The sequence below is a fragment of the Ursus maritimus genome, unplaced genomic scaffold (genome assembly GCF_017311325.1).
Source record: "Ursus maritimus isolate PB19 unplaced genomic scaffold, ASM1731132v1 scaffold_7, whole genome shotgun sequence".
NCBI lineage: Eukaryota > Metazoa > Chordata > Mammalia > Carnivora > Ursidae > Ursus > Ursus maritimus.
This window is the reverse complement of record NW_024426885.1, coordinates 15,739,301-15,763,012: the sequence shown is the minus strand read 5'-3', so window position 1 is coordinate 15,763,012 and position 23,712 is coordinate 15,739,301. Positions and strand designations below refer to the sequence as shown.

Here is a 23,712-nt window from a genome sequence, read left to right as displayed (position 1 = left end):
TTTTGATGTTACGTGTATTTTTCTTGATCATGTTCCCATTTCTATATATATGGTTCTTATTTTGAATGATCATGCATGGGCATTAGTTAATAGAATATATTTCAGAATTTTGATTCCATTTTTGAATAAGAACATGGCAAAAAGAATCACTTAAATCCTGGCAAAGATAATTATATACCATGAATATAAACTTCACTTAAGTGTGTAGTTGAGATTTTTCTCATTTTGAATTGGAATAGAGAAATATCAAGAGCATTTTAGGTACAAATAGGCAGTTTTAAGCTGTTCGAATGTTTGATGAATTTTTTTTTATTATTATTTAGATGATAAAGCCCCAGTGACAGATACAAATATTCCCTCTCATCTGGACCAGATGTTAGGTATTTTGCTACAAGAAGAACGTGAGCGAGAGTTCGGAGTGACAGGGCCATGTATGGAATATTTGCTTCATCACAAGATCTTGGAAACATTATATACCTTAGGAAAAGCTGACGTAAGTTCCTCATCTACATGTTCTTGGGCATGTAATGCATGCATTAATGTCTTAGACGTAAAGAAGCCGCAAGTACTAAATTTGATTATAGAGGTACGTATTAAGCATGGTGGGATTCAAGTCAGGATTGTGAAAAACAGAAAATGCAGCCTGCATGAATGTGACTACCCAGAGAGCCAGCCAAGCCCCCAAATGCTCTAGGCGACCACTGGCACTCGGGCTGCTGAGAATTACAGTTAAACATTTATGAAAATACGCTCAAGTACATGGGCTCAGAATTGAAGGACGCGGGAAGGAAGCCAGTGTAAATTGGGTTAGGAAAACAGGAATTATTTTTCATAATCCTGAAAAAGAATGTCACCGATTATTCTGACGTTACCTCTACCGATGAGTGGAGCCACGTTAAGTTTTTAGGCCTCACGAGTCCTGAGAAATCTTCGCAAAACTGATATTTATGATATAAATAATATTCTGTACCAGGAAACTTTAAAACTACATATAAAGGCAAGTTTCAAAGCCTGTGGGGGTGCGAGGGAAGGGGAAGAACTTTGGGGTGTGGTTGGGAGGCCTGGCTTTGTGCTAATATACTGTGACCTTCAAAGTCCCTTTGGTTAACTGTCTTTCTCTCTGAAAATCGCACAGGTGATCACGAAGGGCCTCCCCCAAGTCTCAAAATCTGTGCTTTTGTTCTGTGAATTTGTATATTATATGCGAAAATTAAACTGGAAAAAAAAATAAAAAAAAAAAAATACAAAATGTTATGAATAGTGGTATTACAGTTTCCTTTTAACTAAAAGTCTGTAATACTCCCAATTCATTTTAAGTTACATTCATGCAATTTATACTTTTGAAGCAGGACTTCTGCTCCCCTGCCCTGTGGAGGGAGGGATGGTACAACACTAAGTTGAGTACAGATGAATTGATTTTTGAGTAAATGTCAATAATTGTGGCACTGGCAAATTAATTTTGATATTGGTGATTGTAAATATTATGGTTTATCTAAGTAATGCAAAGTATTTGCTATCTAAAAAAAATATTATCGTACATAGGATTATCGTTCATAGCATTTCCAGATAGCATGTCTATGATGATGCTGTGGAAATGCTCATTTTGTGACTGTATTTTAATCGCAAGGCAGTATAAGCAGGTTAGTCATAGAACATATAACCTGGTTATTGTGTGCTCTCTTAACCCACAGCGTAAGTAATCATCAGGTTTACCTAGTTTTCAGCAAAGATTTAAAGCAGCTGCTGTGTTATAAAAACTTCTTTATTAAATATTCATTGTTTATAATAATCATAATGTATATCGTTTTGCAACTAACGCCAAACAGCATTGTTAGAATAACTCCCAGCATTTTATACCAGAGGCTTCCCCTTACTGACATATACATGTTAGAAGTCTTTGTTTACTCCTCCATCTCTGTGATGGAAAGTTATTGATGACCTGTTACTAGTGTAAGTAACAAGAGTCTGCCTTTGCTTTGGCCGTGGAGTTAACCATGGTAGTTTCGGGTCACCCTAGCATTTAGACTGCAAACAGGTTGATGTGGCCTGAACCAAACTGATTTCAGCAGCGTGTTGTTACCATGCTGTCTGTCCTACGTCGGCCTGCGGTTCCATTGGCTATATTATAGTCCCAGATGTAATTTTATTTCTAGAATACCAGTCATTAATATTTCATTGAGAATTTTATATTGAAAGACTCATTAATTGGCTGTTTGCATTGACTTTTGAGGGAGAAATATATTCACATTCCTATTCTTTAAGCTTTTTGAATAAGTGTGTTTGTATCGTCTGTTCTCTCCTCGTTCGCTTTTCTGTCGTTGTGTGCGCAGTGTCCTCCAGGAATGAAGCAGCAGGTTTTGGTGTTCTACACTAAGCTCCTGGGGAGAATCCAGCAGCCGCTGCTTCCACACATTAACGTCCACAGGCCAGTGCAGGTATTTTGTTCCCCTTGCAAAACAGTATTTGGTTCCATTTCTTTTTGTGTATAAATAATTTAATGTGATTTTTCTAAGAATAAAAATAATTAAAGAAATTACTCCAAAAATAACGTGTAAATTAGCAAAGGTTTGAGCTTTTGGTATGAATGATGTTGTATTATATACTCTTTCTATTTTTTCTTAAAATTTTATACATTAATTTTTCCTTTAACTTATCTCTGTGACATCTCAAGGAGTTTATTGTGTGCTTATTAATTTTCTAGGGTAATGTATTTTAAAAACTTAACTACTAGTAAATATCTTTTGTTAGAGGTGATGGTAGATCGTGTTCTGTCTGAAAAAATGCAAGGTATTTGTATTTGAAAATTGTAAATAACTCTTAAGGCAAACAGATGGCTACTTACATACTTGTAAAAAGTAACCTAAGTTTGAAACATTTTTTTAAAATTTTTTAACAGAAATTAATTAGACTCTGTGGTGAAGTCCTTGCAACACCAACAGAAAATGAAGAAATCCAGTTTCTCTGTATTGTGTGTGCAAAGCTGAAACAAAATCCCTACTTGGTTAATTTTTTTCTGGAGGTATGCTACACTTCTTGTCAACCTTCAAAGCACGCTTATAATTAAAATTATTTTGAGAATTGAATTCTGTAAACAGTATTAGGAGGAATTACATTTTGTGGATATCATATGGCTTGTTTCACTTCCCAGAATTATTTTTCATTGAAGACCACTGTTTTAACCTGAAATCTTCTGAGGAAGACAGTTTTCGGAGAACGTAGTTGAGGGGGATATACAGGGCAGCCCAGGGCCTGGACAAATAGAGACTCAAGCTGAGCAGGGGTGCAGCTTAAAGGGGAAAATCAGGGAGAGCAGGGTCACAGGAGCTTATAAGCTATCATGTTTTCAGCCAGGTTTGCTCTAGTGTGGAGCGTGGGTAATCTGGCCTGGGGTAGGTAGGGATGGTGTGTGCGGATTGGGACAGGACGTGCAAAATCACGAGTTACCTCTCCAGCCTGGTATAGCAGTTGTGATCGCTGTGGTATTCTGTCCTGTCTTGTCTTAGCCGTAGTCACTGGATCATACTTCACGTATGCCATCAATCAATATTTTGGGTTTTACTCCCAGTTTTAAACTAGAAAATACTTTGTTTACTTTCTTCTGTCATTCACTTCTTTTTTTCTACAGTGAAGTCATTTAGGTGTATAGTAGAAAAATTAATTTGGGGGGCACCTGGGTGGCTCCATTGGTTAAGCGTCTGCCTTTGGCTCAGGTCATGATCCCAGAGTCCTGCGATCGAGTCCTGCATCTGGCTCTCTGCTCAGTGGGGAGTCTGCTTCTCCCTCTGCCCCTCTGCCCACTTATGCTCTCTCTCTCTCTTTCAAATAAATAAAATCTTAAAAAGAAAAGAAAATTAATTTTGTTTTTTTATTAAACTTTTCGTTTTTTTTCTCTTTGTCTTTTCCTAGATTAGGTACCAGTGAGGTACAGTGCAGTTTGCTCTTTTTGGTCTACAGTTCTCTGAGTTTAACAAACCCACAGCCGTGTAGCCACCACCACCATCACGCGACACAGCAGGTCCGCCACCCGCCTCGGGTCCCTTGTAGCCCTTCTCACTCCACCCGTGTCCCCAGCAATCACGATGTGCTTCTGTCCTAGGTTTTCTCTTTCACAGAAAGTCACAAACATGTAATCAGCCTTTCAGGTGTGGCTTTTTTTTCTTTTCTTTTCTTTTTTTTTACTTGGCGTAATGCATTTGAGATTCAGAGGTAGGTTTGGTCCTTGATGCTGCTGAGTAATACCCATGACGTGGATGTATCACAGTTGTTGATCCATCCACCTGGTGAGGGACGTGGGGTTGTTTCCAGTCGGGCAATTGCGACTGAAGCCACCGTACACATTCACAGCCAGTTTTTTTGTGTGGATTTAGGTTTTCACTTCACTTGGGTAAATACCTAAGAGTAGGATTGCTAAATCCTGTGGTAAGAGTGTATTTATTTTCCTAAGAAACTGCTGGACTGTTTTACCCCAATGGGTTTATCATTTTGCATCCCGTCAACAACATATGAGAGTTCACGTTGTTCCCCATCCTTGTCAGAGTGAGTGTTGACAGGGTCTTGGTTTGTTTTGTTTTAAAAAATTTTAGCCATTCTAGTAGGTAGGTTTGTTTTCTGTTTCACTTTGTTGCCTAAGTCACCCAAGACCCTCTTCTACACCCTTACTGAGGATGGCTGAGTGGCCAAGCTGCAGAATTGCCTGCACTAAGTTTCTAGGTAGTGATAAGGATGATGGATGCCAGTTTTTTGTGATGGGCATCGTTTTTTGAAGGTTTGCTTCAGAATGGCTGGGATACACTTATGATTTCAGATTTTAAGGATTTATTAATTCGAGTGATATTACAGTCCTTTCAGTTTTGGATATAAATATATCATATCTCAAGATTTTTCTTGTGTGAGATTTTTCTTCTCGAAGTTCAACTTTAGTTACTTAAAGTTTTCTTAGATGCCCTAGTTACTTTCGATGCATGGATTTTAAGCCCAAGCTTAAGCTTTAAGGACTTTTTCTCAGAATCCCTGAAACTCGTTCAGAAGGACACAGCCATTGATGAGAAGCAGAGAAAATTTGTGGACATATGTATGCTGATGGTGAGATGTACTTTGTTTACTTGACTTCAGAGAAACATTTATATTTAGACCTCACCTCGAAGAACACCCTTCAGAATCGGTGGCATGTTGGCTATAACACACCCGTTTTAAAGCACATACTTCTCCACAGCCTGAGGTGGTGCCTACCACCTCTCTGTTTTCTCAAGACTATCGTAAGCTTTTAATGTGGTTGTTACAGTCTCCCTGGCATTGGATCATTGAAATGCATTTTATTTTCTCCTGGTCAATAAGCTCCTTGAGGACAAGGACTCTGTTTCATTAATCTTTGGGTTTCCACAGCTTCTCTGGTATCCAGTATAATGTATAATAACTGCTTAATTAACACTTAGTGAATGAATCTTTAGAGAAACGCAGCTATATTACTTCTCAGTACAGAGAGTAACAAAAGTACTTTGCAGTTCTCAGGCGAGTATCCCCTGAAATCTAGTCTCTCTCTCCATGTATATTCGCTACTGTGTGCATCTACTGTGGCTTAAGTGCCCGTGGTCAATGAGTTAGGAACAGTCTTTGCCCTAAAGGAGTTCATAGTCTGGTGACAAGAGTAAGGCTAATATTCAGGCTGCAGCCTGAGGTAGAGTACGGTGAATATCATTAAAAAGGATTCAAAGTAAATGTGCCCTAAGTCTTCCTAGGATGAAGAGATTGCGTCTGCTCTAGGTTGTTGGGACAGACTTCATGGACGAGGTTATCTTTGATTTGATTCCTGATAGATGTTCAGATAAGAATGGGTGAACATACGTAAGGGATTGAAGATACAGAGTTTGTGGTGTGTTTATGAAACAGTATGATTAGGATATGTGATAAGAAAAGGGCCTGGAGAGATGGTCTAGGAAGGGTCAAAGCCTTTGAATGGCAGGATGAAGAATTCGAACATACTGGGGAGCCACCGAAGATTTTTGAGCAGGGATGCTATTACGTGATGGTGTCTGTACCTTAAGTCAGTTTGGTGGCAGCATCTTGTACAGTGGATTCCTTTGAGAGGAAAAAGACAAGCCGAGGAAATGAACTTGGAAGCTGAGGGAGTAGCCCTGACGAGAAGGGGCAAGGACTGCAAGGTGGAAGCAGGGGCATGGAATGAGGTGAATACATTTGGGAGAGGCCAGGGGTAGACTGTGTGTGGGCTTGTGTGGAAGCAAGAGAAGGGATGATGAGCGCTTGGATCTCTGAACCAGGAAGGCTGTCGCTCACAGAAAGAAGGGAGCCCCGAGGGAGCCTATGTTGAGGGGAAGATGGTGATTACGGTTCTGATGTTTTGAGTCCGCCCGGTATCGTGCTGGAGATAATTGGCAGGCATTTGGTCTTGCAAATCTGTGATTTGTGAGAGAAGTCTGGGTTCAGGAGATTTGGGGGTTCTGTGTATAAATGTGCTATGGCTATCATTAAAACCCCTAGAGAAGAAAGGGAACAGTTTCAGTAAGAACCAAAGTGTAAGAGAAGGTGACAGTTCCTCATCACTAGGGAGCTTTTTAAAAATGCAGATTCCACCTCGACGTTGCACACCTGTCATCAATATAACATGGTCAGCTATACTTCAGTAATATAAATAAATTAAAATCCAGATTCCTTAGTTCCACCTCCAGGTGGTCTCATTCAGCAGGTCTGGGTGGGACCCGGGAATCTGCATTTTCCTCAAGACCCAGAGAAGACCGTGACGCCAACAGACTTGCGTTACCCTTTGAGAAACACTCGTCTAAGGAGTGAATGCTATTCTAAGATTATTCTTCCCTTTGCCATTCTTACCTGAGATACCATTTCCAACAATATTATCAGTATTTTAGATGGAACCGAGCGTTTACATTCATAAGGACTGGGATATGCAACTGATTTTATAGGAAGTTGGGAAGCTGTTTGGAGTATTCGTGTAGTTTTACAGAGTTGTTTTCTTTTAACATGTGCTGTGGGCTCAGTTTCTCAAGAAGATTGGTCCAAACTATAACTGTAATAAAAGTGATCTATAATAACTAGAATATAACTTTGGAAATTGAACTTGGAATTCATTCAGTACTGAATGCACCTCTGTGATGGGTGAAACACGGTGAGAGGCCCTTGAGGAGAAGCTGGTTCATGATGACTTCTAACCTGTGTGTGTGATTTGATTTTTGCTCTTGGGTTCAAATGAAAGCAAAACACTTTTCCCCTGAAAGTAATGATTTGCTTTGGTTACGATTCTTTTTTTTTTTTTTTTTTTTAAGATTTTATTTATTTGAGAGAGAGAGAGCACACACCAGCAGGGGGAGGGAGAGGGAGAACCAGATTTCCCGCTGAGCAGGGAGTCCGGCACGGGCCTCGATCCCAGGACCCCAAGATCATGACCTGAGCCGAAGGCAGACACTTAACTGACTGAGCTACCCAGGTGCCCCCGCTTCAGTTAAGATTCTGTGTGTGTGCATGTGTGTGTGTGTGTGTGTGTGTGTGTGTGTGTGTGTGTATTAGGGAGGTGGGGCCAACATTCCAAGTAAATCTTTTCTCATCAAGAACACTAATAAAAAGGTCCTGAGAGTACTGAGTTCTTTTTATAAAGCAGAGGTACAAGGGAAACAGAAAAATCATTTTAGAAAACTGATCTTAGAAGAATCAGCATCGAGGCTATGTATTTTCAGTAGCCCAGTGATAAAGAGACAATTAATTCCAAGTGAAACCTCCTGAATCTTTTTCCCCCACTCACATCAGTTGTTTTTAGCAGTAGTCATACAGTTATCATTAATACTGTTCATTGCCTATGATCATGGTCAACCGTTTTGTATTTAGTGTAAAGAGTGTTATAAGTGCCTGGGCAATTTGAAAAGATCTTAAAACACGGCTTGTTGACGTCTGAGTATTTTCATTTGTCATAACACTTTTATCTATTGCTACATTGGCTAGACACTGAACGTGAATTATAGAAAAACCGAAAAAAATATGTTTTCTGTTTCCTGCGTCTTTTGGTACGAATCTTACGGAACATGTATTCTGTTTCAGAATAAGTTGAAATCATTGGCTTCCAAAGGCACAGCAGATGTAATTTCAGAAGACTCGTTGAGCGGTCAGGATTCCTTGTCAGCAGACACGGGACAGCCCTGTCAGCCGGAGGAACTGTCTGGTGCCGCGGGGCTGGGGCACACAGAGTTGGAAGACGGGCCCCCTCAGCAGACAGATGAGCTGTCCACGAGCTTGGACAACCTCGCCGTCACCCCACTGCCAGAGGCCACAGTTGTTCGTCCAAACCAGGATTACAACTTAGTGAATTCCTTGTTAAATCTCACTAGAAGCCCCGTGAGTCTGCCTTCCTCTTCCCCGCTAACCTGATCACAGTTACGTGCATTCGAAATAGAAAAAAAGAGTCTATTCTTCTTTTAGTGTGAAACATTCAGTCTTCTTTAAGTTGAATTTTTTCCAAACAACTGGACATGTGTCTAATTCAAGAATTGAAGGGGTCTGTGCTTTTTCCCTCAGGATGGCCGAATAGCTGTGAAAGCCTGCGAGGGCCTGATGCTGTTGGTCAGTTTGCCGGAGCCCGCGGCTGCCAAGTGCCTCACGCAGAGCACTTGCTTGTGCGAACTGCTGACAGACAGGCTCGCCTCCCTGTACAAGGCCCTACCTCAGTCCGTGGACCCGCTGGATATTGAAACGGTGGAGGCAGTTAACTGGGGGTAAGAACCAGTACTTGTGTTTTCCCGGAGATGCGACTTCTTACACCTGTGCTTGTAAATTTGCTTCTATTTTGCAGTGACATAAATCTTCGGTTTTGGAAAATGTGACATTACTTGTGATCATTAAATGGGATGATTTTCTGAGGCTCGTTTTAAATTTATTACCAGTCAGGGCGAACTGGTATGAGAACAATCAGGCTGTTACATAGTGAAGCTATTTTTCCATTATAGTGAGCAATTAAGACCTTAATTACATTAAAACCAATAACTTCGTCTGATTTTTTTTTTTTTTTTTTTAATTCCTGAAAGAAGGAACATCCTTTTACAAATATGCCTCTCGGGCAGTCTCATGTTTTGTGGCCTGCGTGTATGGACCCTCCCCTCCTGCCTGTTCTTCTCCCCTCTCTACCCATCCTTTGGGGCTCCCCCGATTCTCATAGGAAAATATGAATATCGCAGAACATGTATAAGTTTATAAGCAGCATGAGGAAAAGTACCCCAAATCCCATCATCTATAAGTTGCCTAATGTTTTAGTATAATAACCTGTTAGAAGTTTTCCGTGCATTGTTAACTCTTCCTGGGTTTTTACTAGTCTTTTTCCACCTGACATTCTGCCAACATCGGCAGGGCAGACCCACTGGTTAACTTTACTCCTGTACCGTGTTTTAAGGCGGGAAGAGAAGCAGACCACTTGTTTCTTTTTGCACACCCTCCTTTACCTTCCTTTTCTTCATCCCAGCGGCTCCCACACTTTGTTCTCAGCCCGTGGTCAGATTTACGGCGGCAGCATGAGGAGCTGTCTGTGGTTTTTCTCTGCAGTTCCATTCTGTGTTAGTCTCTCTCTTCCCGCATAATGAGTGAGAGTTATTTGCAACTTTTATTTGAAAGGTTTTCTCTTCTCCTTGGCTTTCTTTTATAAAACCTGCTTCTGGTGGTCATCCAGCACTGCCGGTATACATATGTCTTACTGCGTAAGTTCCTTCACGGGCCGTCATCGTCCCATATGTGCTGAACTGGATTAACACTTTGGGATTACTCTGGACTAAGCATTTCTTCTACGTCCTACAGCTTGGACTCCTATAGTCATAAAGAAGATGCTTCAGCATTTCCAGGAAAGCGAGCCTTAATTTCATTTCTTTCCTGGTTTGATTATTGTGATCAACTCATAAAGGAAGCACAAAAGGTTTGATTTTTTTTTGTTACTTATTGATAATTTTATAATGTAAATGGCTATTATGTAAAATTTCCTCCCTTTATATCCCCGAATATATCTTAAGTGTCTTAGGATAGATAGCACAGTCAGTAAAAATAAATACAACCAAATAAAACAAAAAAACGTGTATATATGTGTGTGTGTGTGTGTGTGTGTGTGTGTGTGTGTGTGTGTATTACAACTCTGGAATAAATCACGGTTCAAGTTCTGCCCTTATATTTCTTTAAGTATTACAATAGAAAGCTCCATAAGGTGACATTGGCCTCCCTCCGTTTCTCCTCTTTGGGGAGATGTTACTACTATAAGGGGATTAGGATAATATTTTTGTCCTGTTCATCTTGTTCTTGGAAATTTAGATAAAATGTAAAGGACCCAGTGGCTAACATCTAATCTAGGTTTATATGCCATCAAGCATCTCAATAGGCAAGTTTGTTTTTCCACATTAATTCAAATGGAGAGTGCAAACTGACTTATTGATGTTTAAAAGAAAAAAATTAAAAACCGTTTTGTACTTAGTGTGGAAAGTGTTATAAATGCCTGGGCAATTTTAAAACAAAATTAGAAGATGAGCTCTTTTTTCCATTAAGAAAAGAAAAAGACAACAATGCTCCTTCTGTATTCTAGACCGCTGCTGTTGCTCTTGCCAAAGCTGTTCATGAAAGATTTTTTATCGGAGTTATGGAACCTCAGTTGATGCAAACGTGAGTGGCTTTTTTCCTTAAAAGACAGAGAATTGCTATTTCATGTTATTTTCCCCACTAATGACCCGTTTGTTATGCCCAGTTCTGAGATGGGTATTCTGACATCAACTGCTCTGCTCCATCGCATTGTTCGGCAAGTAACCTCTGACGTTTTGCTTCAAGAAATGGTGTTTTTTATCCTTGGAGAACAGAGGGAACCGGAAACTCTGGCAGATATTAGCAGACACCCTTTAAGGCATAGGTTAATAGAACATTGTGATCACATATCTGATGAGGTAAGCTATGTAAGATTTAGACTGGGGCTTTGAAATGTGATTTTAATGTACTCGTGATGTTTTGAATGTAGCTTCTTTCTTGATGTGGCTTTACAGTCGAAAGCATGACTTACAGGATGGCACGAAGAATCACTTATTCAGAGATGTTTTTCAGTTAGCTTTATCATTTTGGTTTCAGATAAGCATAATGACATTAAGAATGTTTGAACATCTTTTACAAAAACCCAACGAGCACATTCTTTACAACTTGGTCCTAAGAAATCTCGAAGAAAGAAATTATACCGAGTATAAGCCTGTGTGTCCAGAAGATAAAGATGTGGTGGAGAATGGATTGATAGCAGGAGCCGTGTAAGTTCCCACCCCGCCCTACAAGCTTAGCATTTCCTGCAGAATTGTCATTTTCTCTCTCCTCCTACTTCTTTCCCTTATTCATAAAAAAATGCCTCTAACAGTTACAAGATTTTTGAAAATAACATTTAGCTGCCATGATATCACCATCCCTTTAAATCATAAGTGGTATTCATTAAATGGGACAAAATCAATATATACTTGTGTTTGATATTTGTATAAAATGTTAATTTCCCTATAAAATGTAATTCTTTAATTCTTTCATTAGCAAAATCATGTAATGTTTTCTAAGAACATGGCAGAGAATCTTCTGGTTTAGAAAATGTAATAAAATGTTGTCTTTTTATACATCATTAAATTAAACGTAGAGATCTGGAAGAAGACCCATTATTTACTGACATTTCGCCTGATAACACTCTGTCAAATCAAGAGTGGCTTAGTTCTTCACCCCCTGCTACTCCAGACCACCCCAAAAATGATGGGAAAACTGAAGTCCATAAAATTGTAAATAGGTGAGTTGCCATATAAATTTGACTTACATCTCTTTTGCTTGTTTTTATAACCCGTAATAGCTCTGTTCTTAGATTGTTACGGAGATATGTTGTAAATTCCATCTTCTCTTCTTTAATCTGAAGATTATATCAGCTTTTTGTCATGTTAATATAGCAAGTGACAGTCTAGGGGCAATAATCGATAGCAAAAGAGGAAAGCTCTACTTAACATACGAACAAAAACGGGTAATAGTGGTTAGATAAACCTTCAGATGGCCTTCCTTTTTTTTAACGTAAGTCGTTCCTAGTTGGGACAACATGGAGAATGTCCAGTTTGACAAATTGCACTTCTTAGTCTTGTACTCACGTGTGCTGAGCGTGGGGCCATTCTCTTTGGAACTTGTGGTTTTACTTCTTTTTTTTTTTTTTAAAGTGCCCTCTCTCTGGTGATGTTCTCGGTCTTCCTTCACAGTGTGGTCACTGATGTGCCTGCTTCTGGCAGGTGACTTCAGAGAAATTGCATGTGGCTCAAGATGCAAAATTAGGTGCATAAAGATCTTCAGTTCAATTACTTAACAGCCGGTTTCCTGACATTAACAGAGAGCGTGGCAATCTGTCATTGTGCTGAGAAATGAAAGATCGTTTTAGGCTTACTTCTACTTTAAGTGGAATGAATGATTAGGAAATAAAACTTTTGAGATATGAAAGAATGATCAATCAGTAGAACTGATTCAAGATTAAGTACTTAAGAATGTATCATTTTATTTTTCAAGTTTCCATTCTCATCAACACTTGGCTAAACTGAAGATATCACTCGATAGTTTAAGGTATAAAGACACTGAATTGTGGGAGTATTTCTGTTACTGACTATGGCTTTTCTCATTTAAGTTTTCTCTGTCTGGTACCCGATGAAGCAAAATCTTCCTACCATGTCGAGGGCACTGGATATGACACCTACCTCCGAGATGCTCATAGGCAGGTAAGCGAAGTAGTTAATTTTTGGAAATGAAATCTCATGAGTGCACACACACACTTTGTCCCATTGCCCATAGTCATTTCTCCAAAGGTTTCTCTCCAAAGGTTTCCCTCCACAAGACCTGAACTCCCTCTTGCTACTTTAACTTCAGGCAGGTGACCTTACTTTGCCTTTTACTGACTGTCTCTGTCTCAAGATTTCTTTATGCTTGTTCCCTTCCCTCTTTCCCCTTCTCCTGAGTCTCCCTCCCCATCTCTCCCCTTCCCTTATGTCTCCCTCCCCACCTCTGCCCTTCCTCTGTGTCTCCCTCCCCACCTCACCCTTTCCCCTGTGTCTCCCTCCCCACCTTTCCCCTTCCCCTCTGTCTCCCTCTCTCTTCTTCTTCCCTTTCTTTTCTTTCTTTCTATACTTTAAATTATATCTACCTCCCCATCCTTTTCCCTACTGATCCAAAACATAACTTCTACATGATTCTACCCACCATCCACCCTTGCTCCCAGTCCACAGGCATTGCCTTGCCCCGTCTCCACCTCTTTTCTCACCTGAACAGTTATGTACAAGTGCCTCGCTCCCTCACTCCCTGCGCTCCCTACTCCCTGCCTGCCCAGCTTGCTACCTCCCTGATAGGACTCTCTCAAAGGTCTCCTCTGAAGTATTAACCTAAATGGCCTTCTTGAGGTCTTCTTTCCTCTCTCTAGCATTTTACAGAATTCCCAATTTTAAAATGTCTCAAGTCAGAAAAATGCACATTTAATTTTCATCGAAATCCTTGAGATTGACGTGTACTGTTCTGTGTAATTAATTTGCACGTGCCTGCAGCACGAATGCAAGTCCAGATGACCGCACGCGTGACTACAGTAATTGTGTAGCTACTGCCTTCAGGGACGAGAGTGGAGGCAAGACGAGTGGTACCGATCTCAGGAGTAGCAACTGGATTTTTAAGCTGTGCTTATTCTTTGTAAAGTTTCATTTCCATTTTCTAAAAATGCAGTTATTATGGATTGTTTCAGAAATATTAGAAGACAGGAGGGATAAAAAATATTTAAACTACAACTTTCTAGGTGAGAATTTCAGATGCGTTAGTGGGAAAATGCTTTATTAAATATTGGGGTGTGTGTTAGGATAGAAAACTGTCTACTGAAACCCAAATCGTTTAAAACTCACAAAATACTGGAGAGGCTGGCTTTTTGATTGTTTTAAATATGTTTTACTTTTAAAAGCTGAAGTTAGTGCTTCATGGTGAGAGTATGATTTGTTTTAATTTCAGGTAATGTCCAAACTAGAGAGGTCAGAGTAATGTCGCTTTATTGAATAAGGGGAATCTGAAAAGGGAAAGAATGGGGAAGAAAACTGTGCTCTAAATTTCTTTTGTTTAAACTCAGATAAATTATATATTGGGGAAGACTTTTCAAATCTGTTTTTATTATGTGAGATCTTCTTCTGCTTATCAAAATCCATGTTGTTTATCCCAGTGGTAAACAGTGTGGCGAAGGACCGATTTCTTATTATTTCCCATCTGTCACAGACCAACACTTGGGTAAAATATAATAAAAATGAATTACTAGAAAGATGAAAACAAAACAAAACACCAGCCCTGATTATTTTATTAGATTCAACGGACATAAAATTTGCTTAGTTAAGTGCAGTCTAGGTTCTGCCTGCTGACTCAGTTTTGTGTTCCTCTCATGCAAGGGCATTGAGCGGTTTGCAGAGCCCACGCCCCACGCAGCACGGATTTCTCCTGCGCCGGGCCGTGTGGTGGAAGTTCGGCGTAGGAAAGCCAAGGCCGCCTTCTCAGACAAAGTGCATCTGTTCATCTATTTGCATGTAACATTTTCAGATAGACTGGAAAATGTGGCTAGGGCTTACTTTACTTTTTAAATTTTCTCTAAGGCTGTTATAAAAATAAGTAGAGTTAAATTCCCCTAAAGGAAGACTCGTGCATATTTTTTCTGGAGCATATGTTGGTACTGGTGGTTATCAGCTTACCTGTGCCTCGAGTTAGCCTGGTACCTGAGTCCCTCACTCTCCCACCGGCCGCTGCCCATGGAACAGACGCTCGGCACTCCGGTGCATTCTTATATGCCTGTTTGAGGAAGTCATTTCTGTTTAATCTCGATTTGTTCTGGTTTGTTCTTTAATGATGCAATTGCTCTTCCCTAGTTCCGGGACTACTGTGCTATCTGCTTAAGATGGGAGTGGCCTGGGTCTCCAAAAGCATTGGAAAAGTGCAATTTAGAAGCTACTTTCTTCGAAGGGCATTTTCTGAAAGTTTTATTTGACAGAATGGGAAGAATTCTCGATCAGGTAATAAGCTTTAAAATACCAATTTTCGCATTATTTTGTTAACCATTCACTATGGGTTCGTCGCAAGTCTTAGTTTAGATCTTTAATAAAGTAGTTTTGTTTTCTTAGTTTTTCCACCAGATGACTTTTTCGTAAAGCTTGATTGCCAGCGGGTGGTGTGTTTCTGATGCATTCGTTATGTTTAGAACCCTTTATTTAGCCTGATGGCTGTTACAGAATCATATATTTTACTTCTCATTACAGACCATTGTCTTAACCTTCACACATTTTGGAGGTGATTAGAATGCTTTTCTTGTATGACGTAGAAAGCCCTTTTTTTTAATAGTACAGTTAATACAGATACCGATTGAGTCAACCTTGTAAAGTTCAATTCAGAGGACCTTAAATGTCATTTCAAATTGAATCCCTAGCACTCTGGTCTTATTAAAATGACAGAACGATATTAGATGAATCTGCTTCTTCAGACAAAGAACTTATGAATGATACTCATTTTCATAAGGGGGAGGTGAAATGAAAAAGGTGAATGTACTTATTCCAAGGTAGATAAAAAGCACCATCAGCTGCTATGTTGCTGTCTGTGTGTATCTGGCCCTCAGGAGAAATGAATTTGGGATTACAGAACCCCTCCCTCCCTCCCTCTCTCCCTGACAAATGAACAAAGTGAGGATAGAGCTTTGAAATGCTTTACACCCTGGGATACACGCTTGAAATAAAACCACCTGGCATAATACTTGCCTCAACATAGAAATTGACCTAACCAATTTGGAATTAATTTAAAATTGTATATTAAAGTACTTGTTCTTTTTAGCATTTTAGTTAAATATTTATGTGAGCATAGGGAGTTCTAAAAGAAATTTACTCCCTAAGCAGGCTGTCTTCAATACCCAGAAAGCCAAATAAAGAAATTATAATTTAAGAAGTATTTCACGGGGCTAGACTTCAGTCAGTACTGTTTCTGGGAGTAATCAGTAAAGAGATAGAGTAAGTCCTTTTTTCTTTTAACCTCTTACTAGCAGGTGCTGTATTTCTCGTGGTTGGTTGGTTGGTTGGTAAGTGCAGCTCTTGGAGGCAGTATGCCATATACATCGGCTGTGGGAGCCCCCGGGTCGCGGGGTTCGGCAGTTCGTTGTGTGCTTTGTGCCGTCGGTTTGCTAAGCTTCATTTGAATCTGGGATATTTTGTCCTGTAGTTTGCGGAGTGCTGACATAAGAGGGTACCGGGAAGCAGAATATCCTGCAACGCTTTAAAGCGCCTTTTATTTCAGCAGCTAGCATGTCACAGCCCGCTCTCCTGTCACCTTCTGGTCATACCGTGTCAGTGAGGAATCCCGAGTTGCAGTTAATGCGACTTACAGCTGGTTCGGTACAGGCCCCAGCCTCAAACCTTTGGTCTTAAAACCCTTGATTTTCCAAGCTTTTTTTGGTAAGAACGTTGCGTAATCAGATCTCAGAGATAGTCATGAGTCCTGGTGTGCTAAGCATGCCTAGTTTCGTTTCATTTTCTTTCTTTTCTGAGTGTGTTTTGTTGAGGATGACGTTTGCTTGGTATAGAAACAGGGTCAGGGTAACCAGCCTGGGATTAAACATTTACTACAGTTAATGAGTGACGTAGCTCGTGGCCTGTATGTCTGATTGAGAAATTATGACCCACGCGTTCATAATTCATACTGTTGTGTTGTCACGATGTTAATTTTTCTAAAATACCTTGTAACACCAACATTTAGTGTTATTTGTGATGATTTTATAAAGATAGTGAAATGCTGAGGCCCATAAGCAGAATGTAAAGAGCACCAGGAGAAATGTAGGGGGGTAGGTTCACCTTCTCTGCCCCGACAGGGGAGAGCGTGACCTCGGGCAACTGCACCACCGGTCACGTTTTCTTCATGTTAAGATGACGCTGGTACTACTCGCCATAACCTCCTACTTAGATTTTCTTGGAAGAATTAAATGAAGAAAACAATTCAAAATACTTTAAAAAATACAAACTCCTGTTAAGTACAGGAGTTTTTAGAAATTTCAGAGGCTATTATATTAAATTTTGATGTAATATGAATAAATCATATTGTTTTAGCTATCTAAATTAGGCTCTTAGGGGAAGGCTTGAGTTTGCTGGTGACGTTGGTATGCTTTTTTTTTTCCCCCTCAGTCATCAGTATACTTTTAATTCAAAGTTTATTGTCCTAAAATCCAGGCCTTGTATTTAGTGTGAGCTCAAAGGTGGGCCAAGTCCAGTTGATACGTCAGAAAAATCTGGTTAGCTTTCATTTCAGGTGAATACTGTATGTAAAGTAGAAAATAAAGAGATCCAAAATAATATAAACACTGTTAACCCAAGAAAGAGTTATTCATATTAAAGAAAAAAGGCCAACTTGTTTTAAAGTTATTACCATTATGAAGTAGAGACCATTTCAGGGATAGGACAATTTCTGTGTAGTTGAAATTTGTTTTCATTTTCACGTTAAAATATCATCTGAGTCAGCCTTAAATTTCTCAAACAACCAAGGACATAGATTCTTGTTCAAATAAAGCTAAAAACCAAAGGAACACCCTGTAAAGAAAATACAAAGTTTAAGTGGCTACTTACATTCTTGCTGAAAGCCAAATTCTGTTGACTTACTTCAGTTCCTGTAAATGGCAGAATATAGTGACCTAAAAATCTGAACTGCCAGAAATCCAGTCACATACAAAATTGTACTAAAGTTGTATTTTAAGGGAGTTTGTTCACGTGCTTTACCTAATGCATTCTTCTTAAAGATTGTTAAAAATGTTTCCTTTGTGCCTAAAATACAACTTCATCTGAATTCGTTGTTATGAAGTGAGTCCTGGAGGCTGTATTCTGTTGCACATATTATCAAGTTGGTGAATATGCTCTTCAAATTATCCTTCCACAGGAATAGCATCTCCTTTCACCTGTCTTCCTTGAGGCTCGATTGTGACTTAGGGATAGTTTTTCTTCTTTCAGAAAATCTGTGTTCACGAATTTCATGGTAAAAAAACAAAAAAAAACCAACAAAACCCTGTTGGACTTCTAACACGGGACTTGGTCTCTCCGTGTAGCAGCACCTCGCTATCCTCTGGCCCGTGCCCTAGCATTTGGTGTCCTCCGAATGGCCAGATGTTCGCTTCTTAATTGGTGTTCATTATATCAAGGGTTTCTTTTTATTTTTTAAGATAAGGGTCTGTGGTGAACGTTCACTCCTCCCGAATCCCTTTTCTCTTCCCCAGGCTCAGCATGGGCTCCTCACTCGCCCCCAGCCCTCCCACGGAAGTCAGTTTTGTCTCAGCCACTCAGTTTCCTTTGGCTGCTTAGAAGAAAGTTGGAAGGATTGAGATTTCTGTTGAAAGTTCTAGGCACGCTAACTGTTTTTGTACAGTGTGCCTTTTGCTTTGATTTTGATGTAGTCTGTAAAGCATCTCCAAGCCTCTTTCTATGTGGAGTAAACAGATTAAAAATAAAAAAACTAGAATTCAAACAAAATGGTGATACGACATACAAAAAAATGTATGAGGAATTGTAGCCAGATGTGTAAGTGTTTTGGGAGAATTAATGTTCTTGCCGTAAATGAGATGATCCTTGTCTGTAATCACCATTTTGAACCTTTTCATTCACCGTGAGCCATGTGATGATTATTTCTATCCCCAAGTACTCTCCTTCTGCCGAGAAGGTTCTGTGATCTCTCTGACTTTATTTTATTGTATACATGCTCTTGATAACTGGCAGTAGTTGAATAATCTAAGAGATGAAAAATATCCTTTCTAAAATTAGACTACCATATTTTAAAAGATCTTAATACCTTCCCTTCTATCTTTGGTCTTATATTCAGTGTGTCCTATGTTGCTGTTCTTAATGTTACATATGACACTTTAGTGGGTTTTGATGACCCGTGGAACACTTTCCTTAGTTAGAACATCCTGCATAAAACAGAAACATTATGACTATGTTATATATTTGTTTTTCTATATATCTATATGCATGCTTTTTTTTTCTCCTAAGTTTTAGCACTGTGATATATGTACTTTGACTAAGATGGTGAGAGCCAACTTAGTTATCGATGTGCTTGTTGCAGAAGACCATGTGGAGGGAGGAATAAGATGGAATATTTTCCTTTCCTGAAAAACAAATTAAAGTGGTAAATGAAGTACTCAGGTGTCTGCATTATAAATGATGTCACATGTCTTTCTTTTTTTACCTCTCCATAGCCATATGATGTAAATTTACAAGTCACCTCCGTGTTATCTAGACTTTCTCTCTTCCCCCATCCACACATACACGAGTACCTTTTGGATCCTTATGTGAACCTTGCTTCTGGCTGTAGATCCCTCTTCTCTGTCATCGTCAGGGTGAGTTCTTAGTTTTGTTCTCTAGGATTGATAAAACCTGTGATAAACATGTCCATTAACATTACCATCGTATGTGCTTAGTGTTATGTAATGGGAAATACTATTTATAGACCGTCAAGAAGTCATTATTTTCCTAAAGCCTGTGGAGAAAAAAAGAAAAATTCATTTTTTTAAATGGTAACGTTTACATTTTAAGGAGCAGGTGTGAGTCCTTTGCCAAAGATGGTTATGTGAATAGTGAAGGGTGACATTCTTCATTTAGTAATAGGAAGTTGAGTATTTTTTTTTTAATCCTGAAAATCCCCGTGTAGATTTCAGGAGCGCAGTTCGTTTTGTCTCCGATGCAGGTTGTCGGAGACCTGATGGTCCGAATCCAGCGTATTCCAGACTTTACTCCCAAGCTTCTGTTAGTCAGAAAGCGATTGCTTGGCTTGGAACCTGAAGGCCCTATGTAAGCCAGTGTTTTACGTGTTTTTTATCTAAAAAATTCACCAAAACTTGATGAAGTGATAGTATCTTGAATTGACTTACTGCCTGCTTTCCTTTCCTAGCATTGACCACATCACACTGCTCGAGGGCGTGATCGTGCTGGAAGAGTTCTGTAAGGAGCTCGCGGCAATTGCATTCGTGAAATACCATGCTTCCTCCACGCCGTAAATAGCGCCCTCCAAGTAACTAAGGGAGTAGAACTGTAGTACACATTTCATCAAAAAAGACTCTGCTTCGCCCAGCTGAGAGGATAAAAAGCCTTTTTAAATGAAGTACTGCTGTAAACTGGACAGGACCATTAAGAACACACGGAATGGACGCTTCTAGTAAAATGCTGTATAATGTTGTTTTCATTGGCTTTACCATAATGGTTCTGTATGTAAGATTGCACGTCCTTGAATCCAGGATACAATCAAAGGAACTTCAGGAAATAAGCATTTCTAATGCCTGTGTGAAAAGCTGCAAAATTTCTAATGTCATGACTTTGATGATATTTCTGTTATTTTAATATCCTTTTAGGTAGCAAGGCATTTTGACATTCTCTGGGACTCAAATGCTTATATTCTTTTGGATTAATAAGTAGCAAAGAAAAAAACTAATTTTATAACTTTTTAAGGTCAGAATTCTTATCAAACAAAATATGAAAAAAAAACTGTAAATGAGAAAAAATACAATTCAGAAACCATCAAGTGAGTTGAGTTAATAGGAGATAGAAATGTGTAGAGCACCATTAACTTTCTTCAGCTTTTCTAAGAAGAACAATTTAATATGACAAAGAAGTTCTTGATTAATATAATATATATTTTTTAAAGAAACGTTCTTTTACTCTTTTGTGCACACAGCCATGTCAGTGATTGATTTTCACGTATGGGTCCCAGTCTATTTAAACTGTGTCATTTTTGCAACGATGTTGAACTTGTGCTCGCCATTGGTAATGTTTGCTAAAATAGTATTTTTTTAAGCTAATGAACATATATTGGGTTGAGAACCTTTTTTTCCTTCTGTCTGTCCCTCTCTGAAAGTTGCTTTATAAAAATTGCTTTATAATATGATTTCTTATTGAAATGCATGGTAGTGTCTGGGGGAGCTGATAACTCTTAGGGAGCAATCAAAATGCCAATGGCCTCTGCAGTGTTTACAGTTTTGTTTTGTTTTGTTCATTTTGTTCAGTCTTCTGTTTTAAATGATTCTGAAGAGATTTAAAAAGAAAACCAGTCCTGTTTACATGTTAAGGAATTTGGGTAGATTGGGTCTAGATGAAGGACTGTGTGTGGTGGTTCAGCAAAGCTTCTCCTTGATTTACAGAATGCTGTTGGCTGATCCACTGTCTAGCTTTCCTTTAAGTGATGCTTGCCACTCACATGTTGCTCTTAAGCTTTCTTCTTCCTCTCCTCCTCCACCTCCTCCTCTTTCTGTTGAAACGTTAAGCAGCAGCACTTTGCGCTTTCCCTTTGCATTTACTGATACTGGGGGGAGGAGCGGACTCTCAGAATTTCCAGCTCAGAGGGTGTGAGCAGTTGTTTTATGTAGCATGTTTGCAGCTGTACGTCCTGTGGCACATGCATAGAAGCGTGTTTTACACCTTCTGCTAACTTTGTTGTATTTGTTTTTCTGACTTATAGTTCATTTTGGCTTTTTATTAAGAACAAAATAGCGAAAGATGATGAATATTCATGGCTCCAGCATGCTTACCAACGTTACGACTGCATTTCTAATGTAATGCACATCTTTGTTAGCTCAGTCTAAGCACATTTATTAAGCAGAACAAGGAAAAAAACAAAAGTGGGAGATGGTTACTTTGCGCGTGATTTTCTTCAAATGATTTTTAATGATGGAAAAGCATTGTTCAGTGCTCTGTATTTATTGATCAGCCCACGCAAGAAACACTGCAACATTTCCATTTTGAGACATAGTTGTGGTCTACTTTGATGTAGGTTTATTTAAAATAAGGCATTAAGAGATATTAGATATTTCTTAATGTTTTTGTAGTGCTCAATGGGTGTATTAGCAATATTACCTCTCAAGCCAAATACTATTTTATCCTTGATTTCACAATGGGACCTTATAGCTAATACATGACACCAAGCTCAGAAAAGCTTTAACTTTTATATTTTTGTGTGTGTATGCTGCTTCTTAAAACATAATTATTTTCCTAAGTTATTGTAATGCTTTTGATCTGTCATCAGCTAAAGCTTAAGGTATAAGTTGTTTCTCTCCTAAGCTTCTCTCTTTCTTTCTTTCTTCTTCCTGTTTAGTTCAGACAGACCTAGAGCCCGCACAAGTTCTCACAGTGAGTTGGATTTGTCAGTGAAACAATGTGCTACATTACTAGTCTTTTTTGTACTGTCTTGTGAAAGCTGAATATTTCTGTTACTCAGTACTTGCAAAAACAGTGACTCAAGTGCACTGTGTTGGGTGGAAAGTACCACCTTAACAACTGATTGCCATAGCAAGTTCCAAGCCGAATTCTAGCCCTGCTTCACATCAGTATAAATAGGTATGCACATTTTTTTAACTTTCTCTCTAACAGTATAGTCTTTGACTTTATTTTTAGTAATGAGCCACATTCTTTACTTGATAGAACTCAGATTTGTCCTCAGCCAATTATCATTGTAGTACTCACATTATAACTGTGTAATGTTTTCATAATGTATCTGTCTGTGCAATATGGAAGCTATGAGAGGATTCATAGCCCTTTGGTTTAATTGTACATTATTATGTATGTACATGTGTATATATATATGTGTGTATATATATATATATATAAAAGGACCAAAATCCTTAGCTTGCTTACACTGTTGCTAGTGTAAAGTTGTTACACTTAATTTTACGGGGCACAAATTATGGAATTACTTCATAATTCATGGTAACATATTTCCATAAATTATCGCTTTAATATACAATTTCCATTTAATTATGAGGTTCACAGGTATTGACAAAAGTTGTAGTAAAGTGCTAAAACCACAAATTATATGGCAGTTATATTTTGGGTTGTACGATTAATCAAAATATGCATGTCATTGTGACACTTGGTATGTTAAAACATGATAGATAATCATATTTCTGGGCCCTGTAAAATAGTGTTACTGTAATACTCTGGCCTCCTGCCTTGTTTACATTAAACAAAGGATATTTGGTAAATTTTTCTATTGAACATTGTGTAGGTTACTGACAGTATTACCAAGGCCAGAATTCTTGGGCCATCTGTGAAGAAGAACTCTTCCTGATGGCGATTGTGTACCTACTCTCTCTTCAAAAGGAGGTTGTGATTAAGTTCAACTTTTTGTGCTAATGATGCATGCAGGACTAAGAGGGATAATCTAAAAATAAATAATGTAATTTAAGCAAAGTGTCTTATATTTTTATAGAATTCTACCTGAAAACATTTTATTCACTGGTAAGTCTAAAACAGTAATTCATCACGCACAGCAGGATGTGGTGCACATCAGGGTGCCTGGCCAGCTCCGTGGGTGCAGCTATGCGACTCTTGATTGGAAGGTTGTGGGTTCAAGCCCCCACATTGGGTATGCAACTTAAAAAAAAAAAAAAAAAGGTATGACACACAACAATTCATGGGTCACTATAGCATTGATTCCAGGGAGAGAACAAGAAGGAATAGAATCAGGATATTTGTGGACGGAAAATGTACAGCTTGAAAAATCCCCCTGAGCAAGCCTCATTGTACACCCTCGACCCCACTCCTTAATAATCACATCCTTAAAGGAAGGAGCGTTTATACATGTCTTAGAACAACAATTCGTTATAAGAGTTATTTCGTAACATATTTGTAACACAGATAAAAACTGTTTTCTTTAACGGACACGTAAGACAATTAGACT

At 38.9% G+C, this 23,712-nt stretch overlaps 1 protein-coding gene across 1 annotated transcript in view; it reads left to right on the top strand.

Annotated features, from left to right (window-relative positions):
* The window catches only part of FHIP2A (FHF complex subunit HOOK interacting protein 2A), a 34,033-nt gene extending 10,816 nt beyond the window's left edge, over positions 1-23,217 (top strand). Inside the window, exons 3-17 of the mRNA XM_040624229.1 lie at positions 324-493; positions 2,331-2,435; positions 2,897-3,019; positions 8,062-8,355; positions 8,536-8,732; positions 9,802-9,916; positions 10,571-10,647; positions 10,730-10,922; positions 11,101-11,270; positions 11,639-11,782; positions 12,650-12,740; positions 14,901-15,044; positions 19,244-19,384; positions 19,732-19,835; positions 19,936-23,217. Coding sequence (XP_040480163.1) covers positions 324-493; positions 2,331-2,435; positions 2,897-3,019; positions 8,062-8,355; positions 8,536-8,732; positions 9,802-9,916; positions 10,571-10,647; positions 10,730-10,922; positions 11,101-11,270; positions 11,639-11,782; positions 12,650-12,740; positions 14,901-15,044; positions 19,244-19,384; positions 19,732-19,835; positions 19,936-20,041 — 2,174 coding nt within the window. The 3' untranslated portion in view covers positions 20,042-23,217. The remainder of the gene's footprint in view (positions 1-323; positions 494-2,330; positions 2,436-2,896; positions 3,020-8,061; positions 8,356-8,535; positions 8,733-9,801; positions 9,917-10,570; positions 10,648-10,729; positions 10,923-11,100; positions 11,271-11,638; positions 11,783-12,649; positions 12,741-14,900; positions 15,045-19,243; positions 19,385-19,731; positions 19,836-19,935) is intronic.
* Positions 23,218-23,712: the final 495 nt, after the last annotated feature.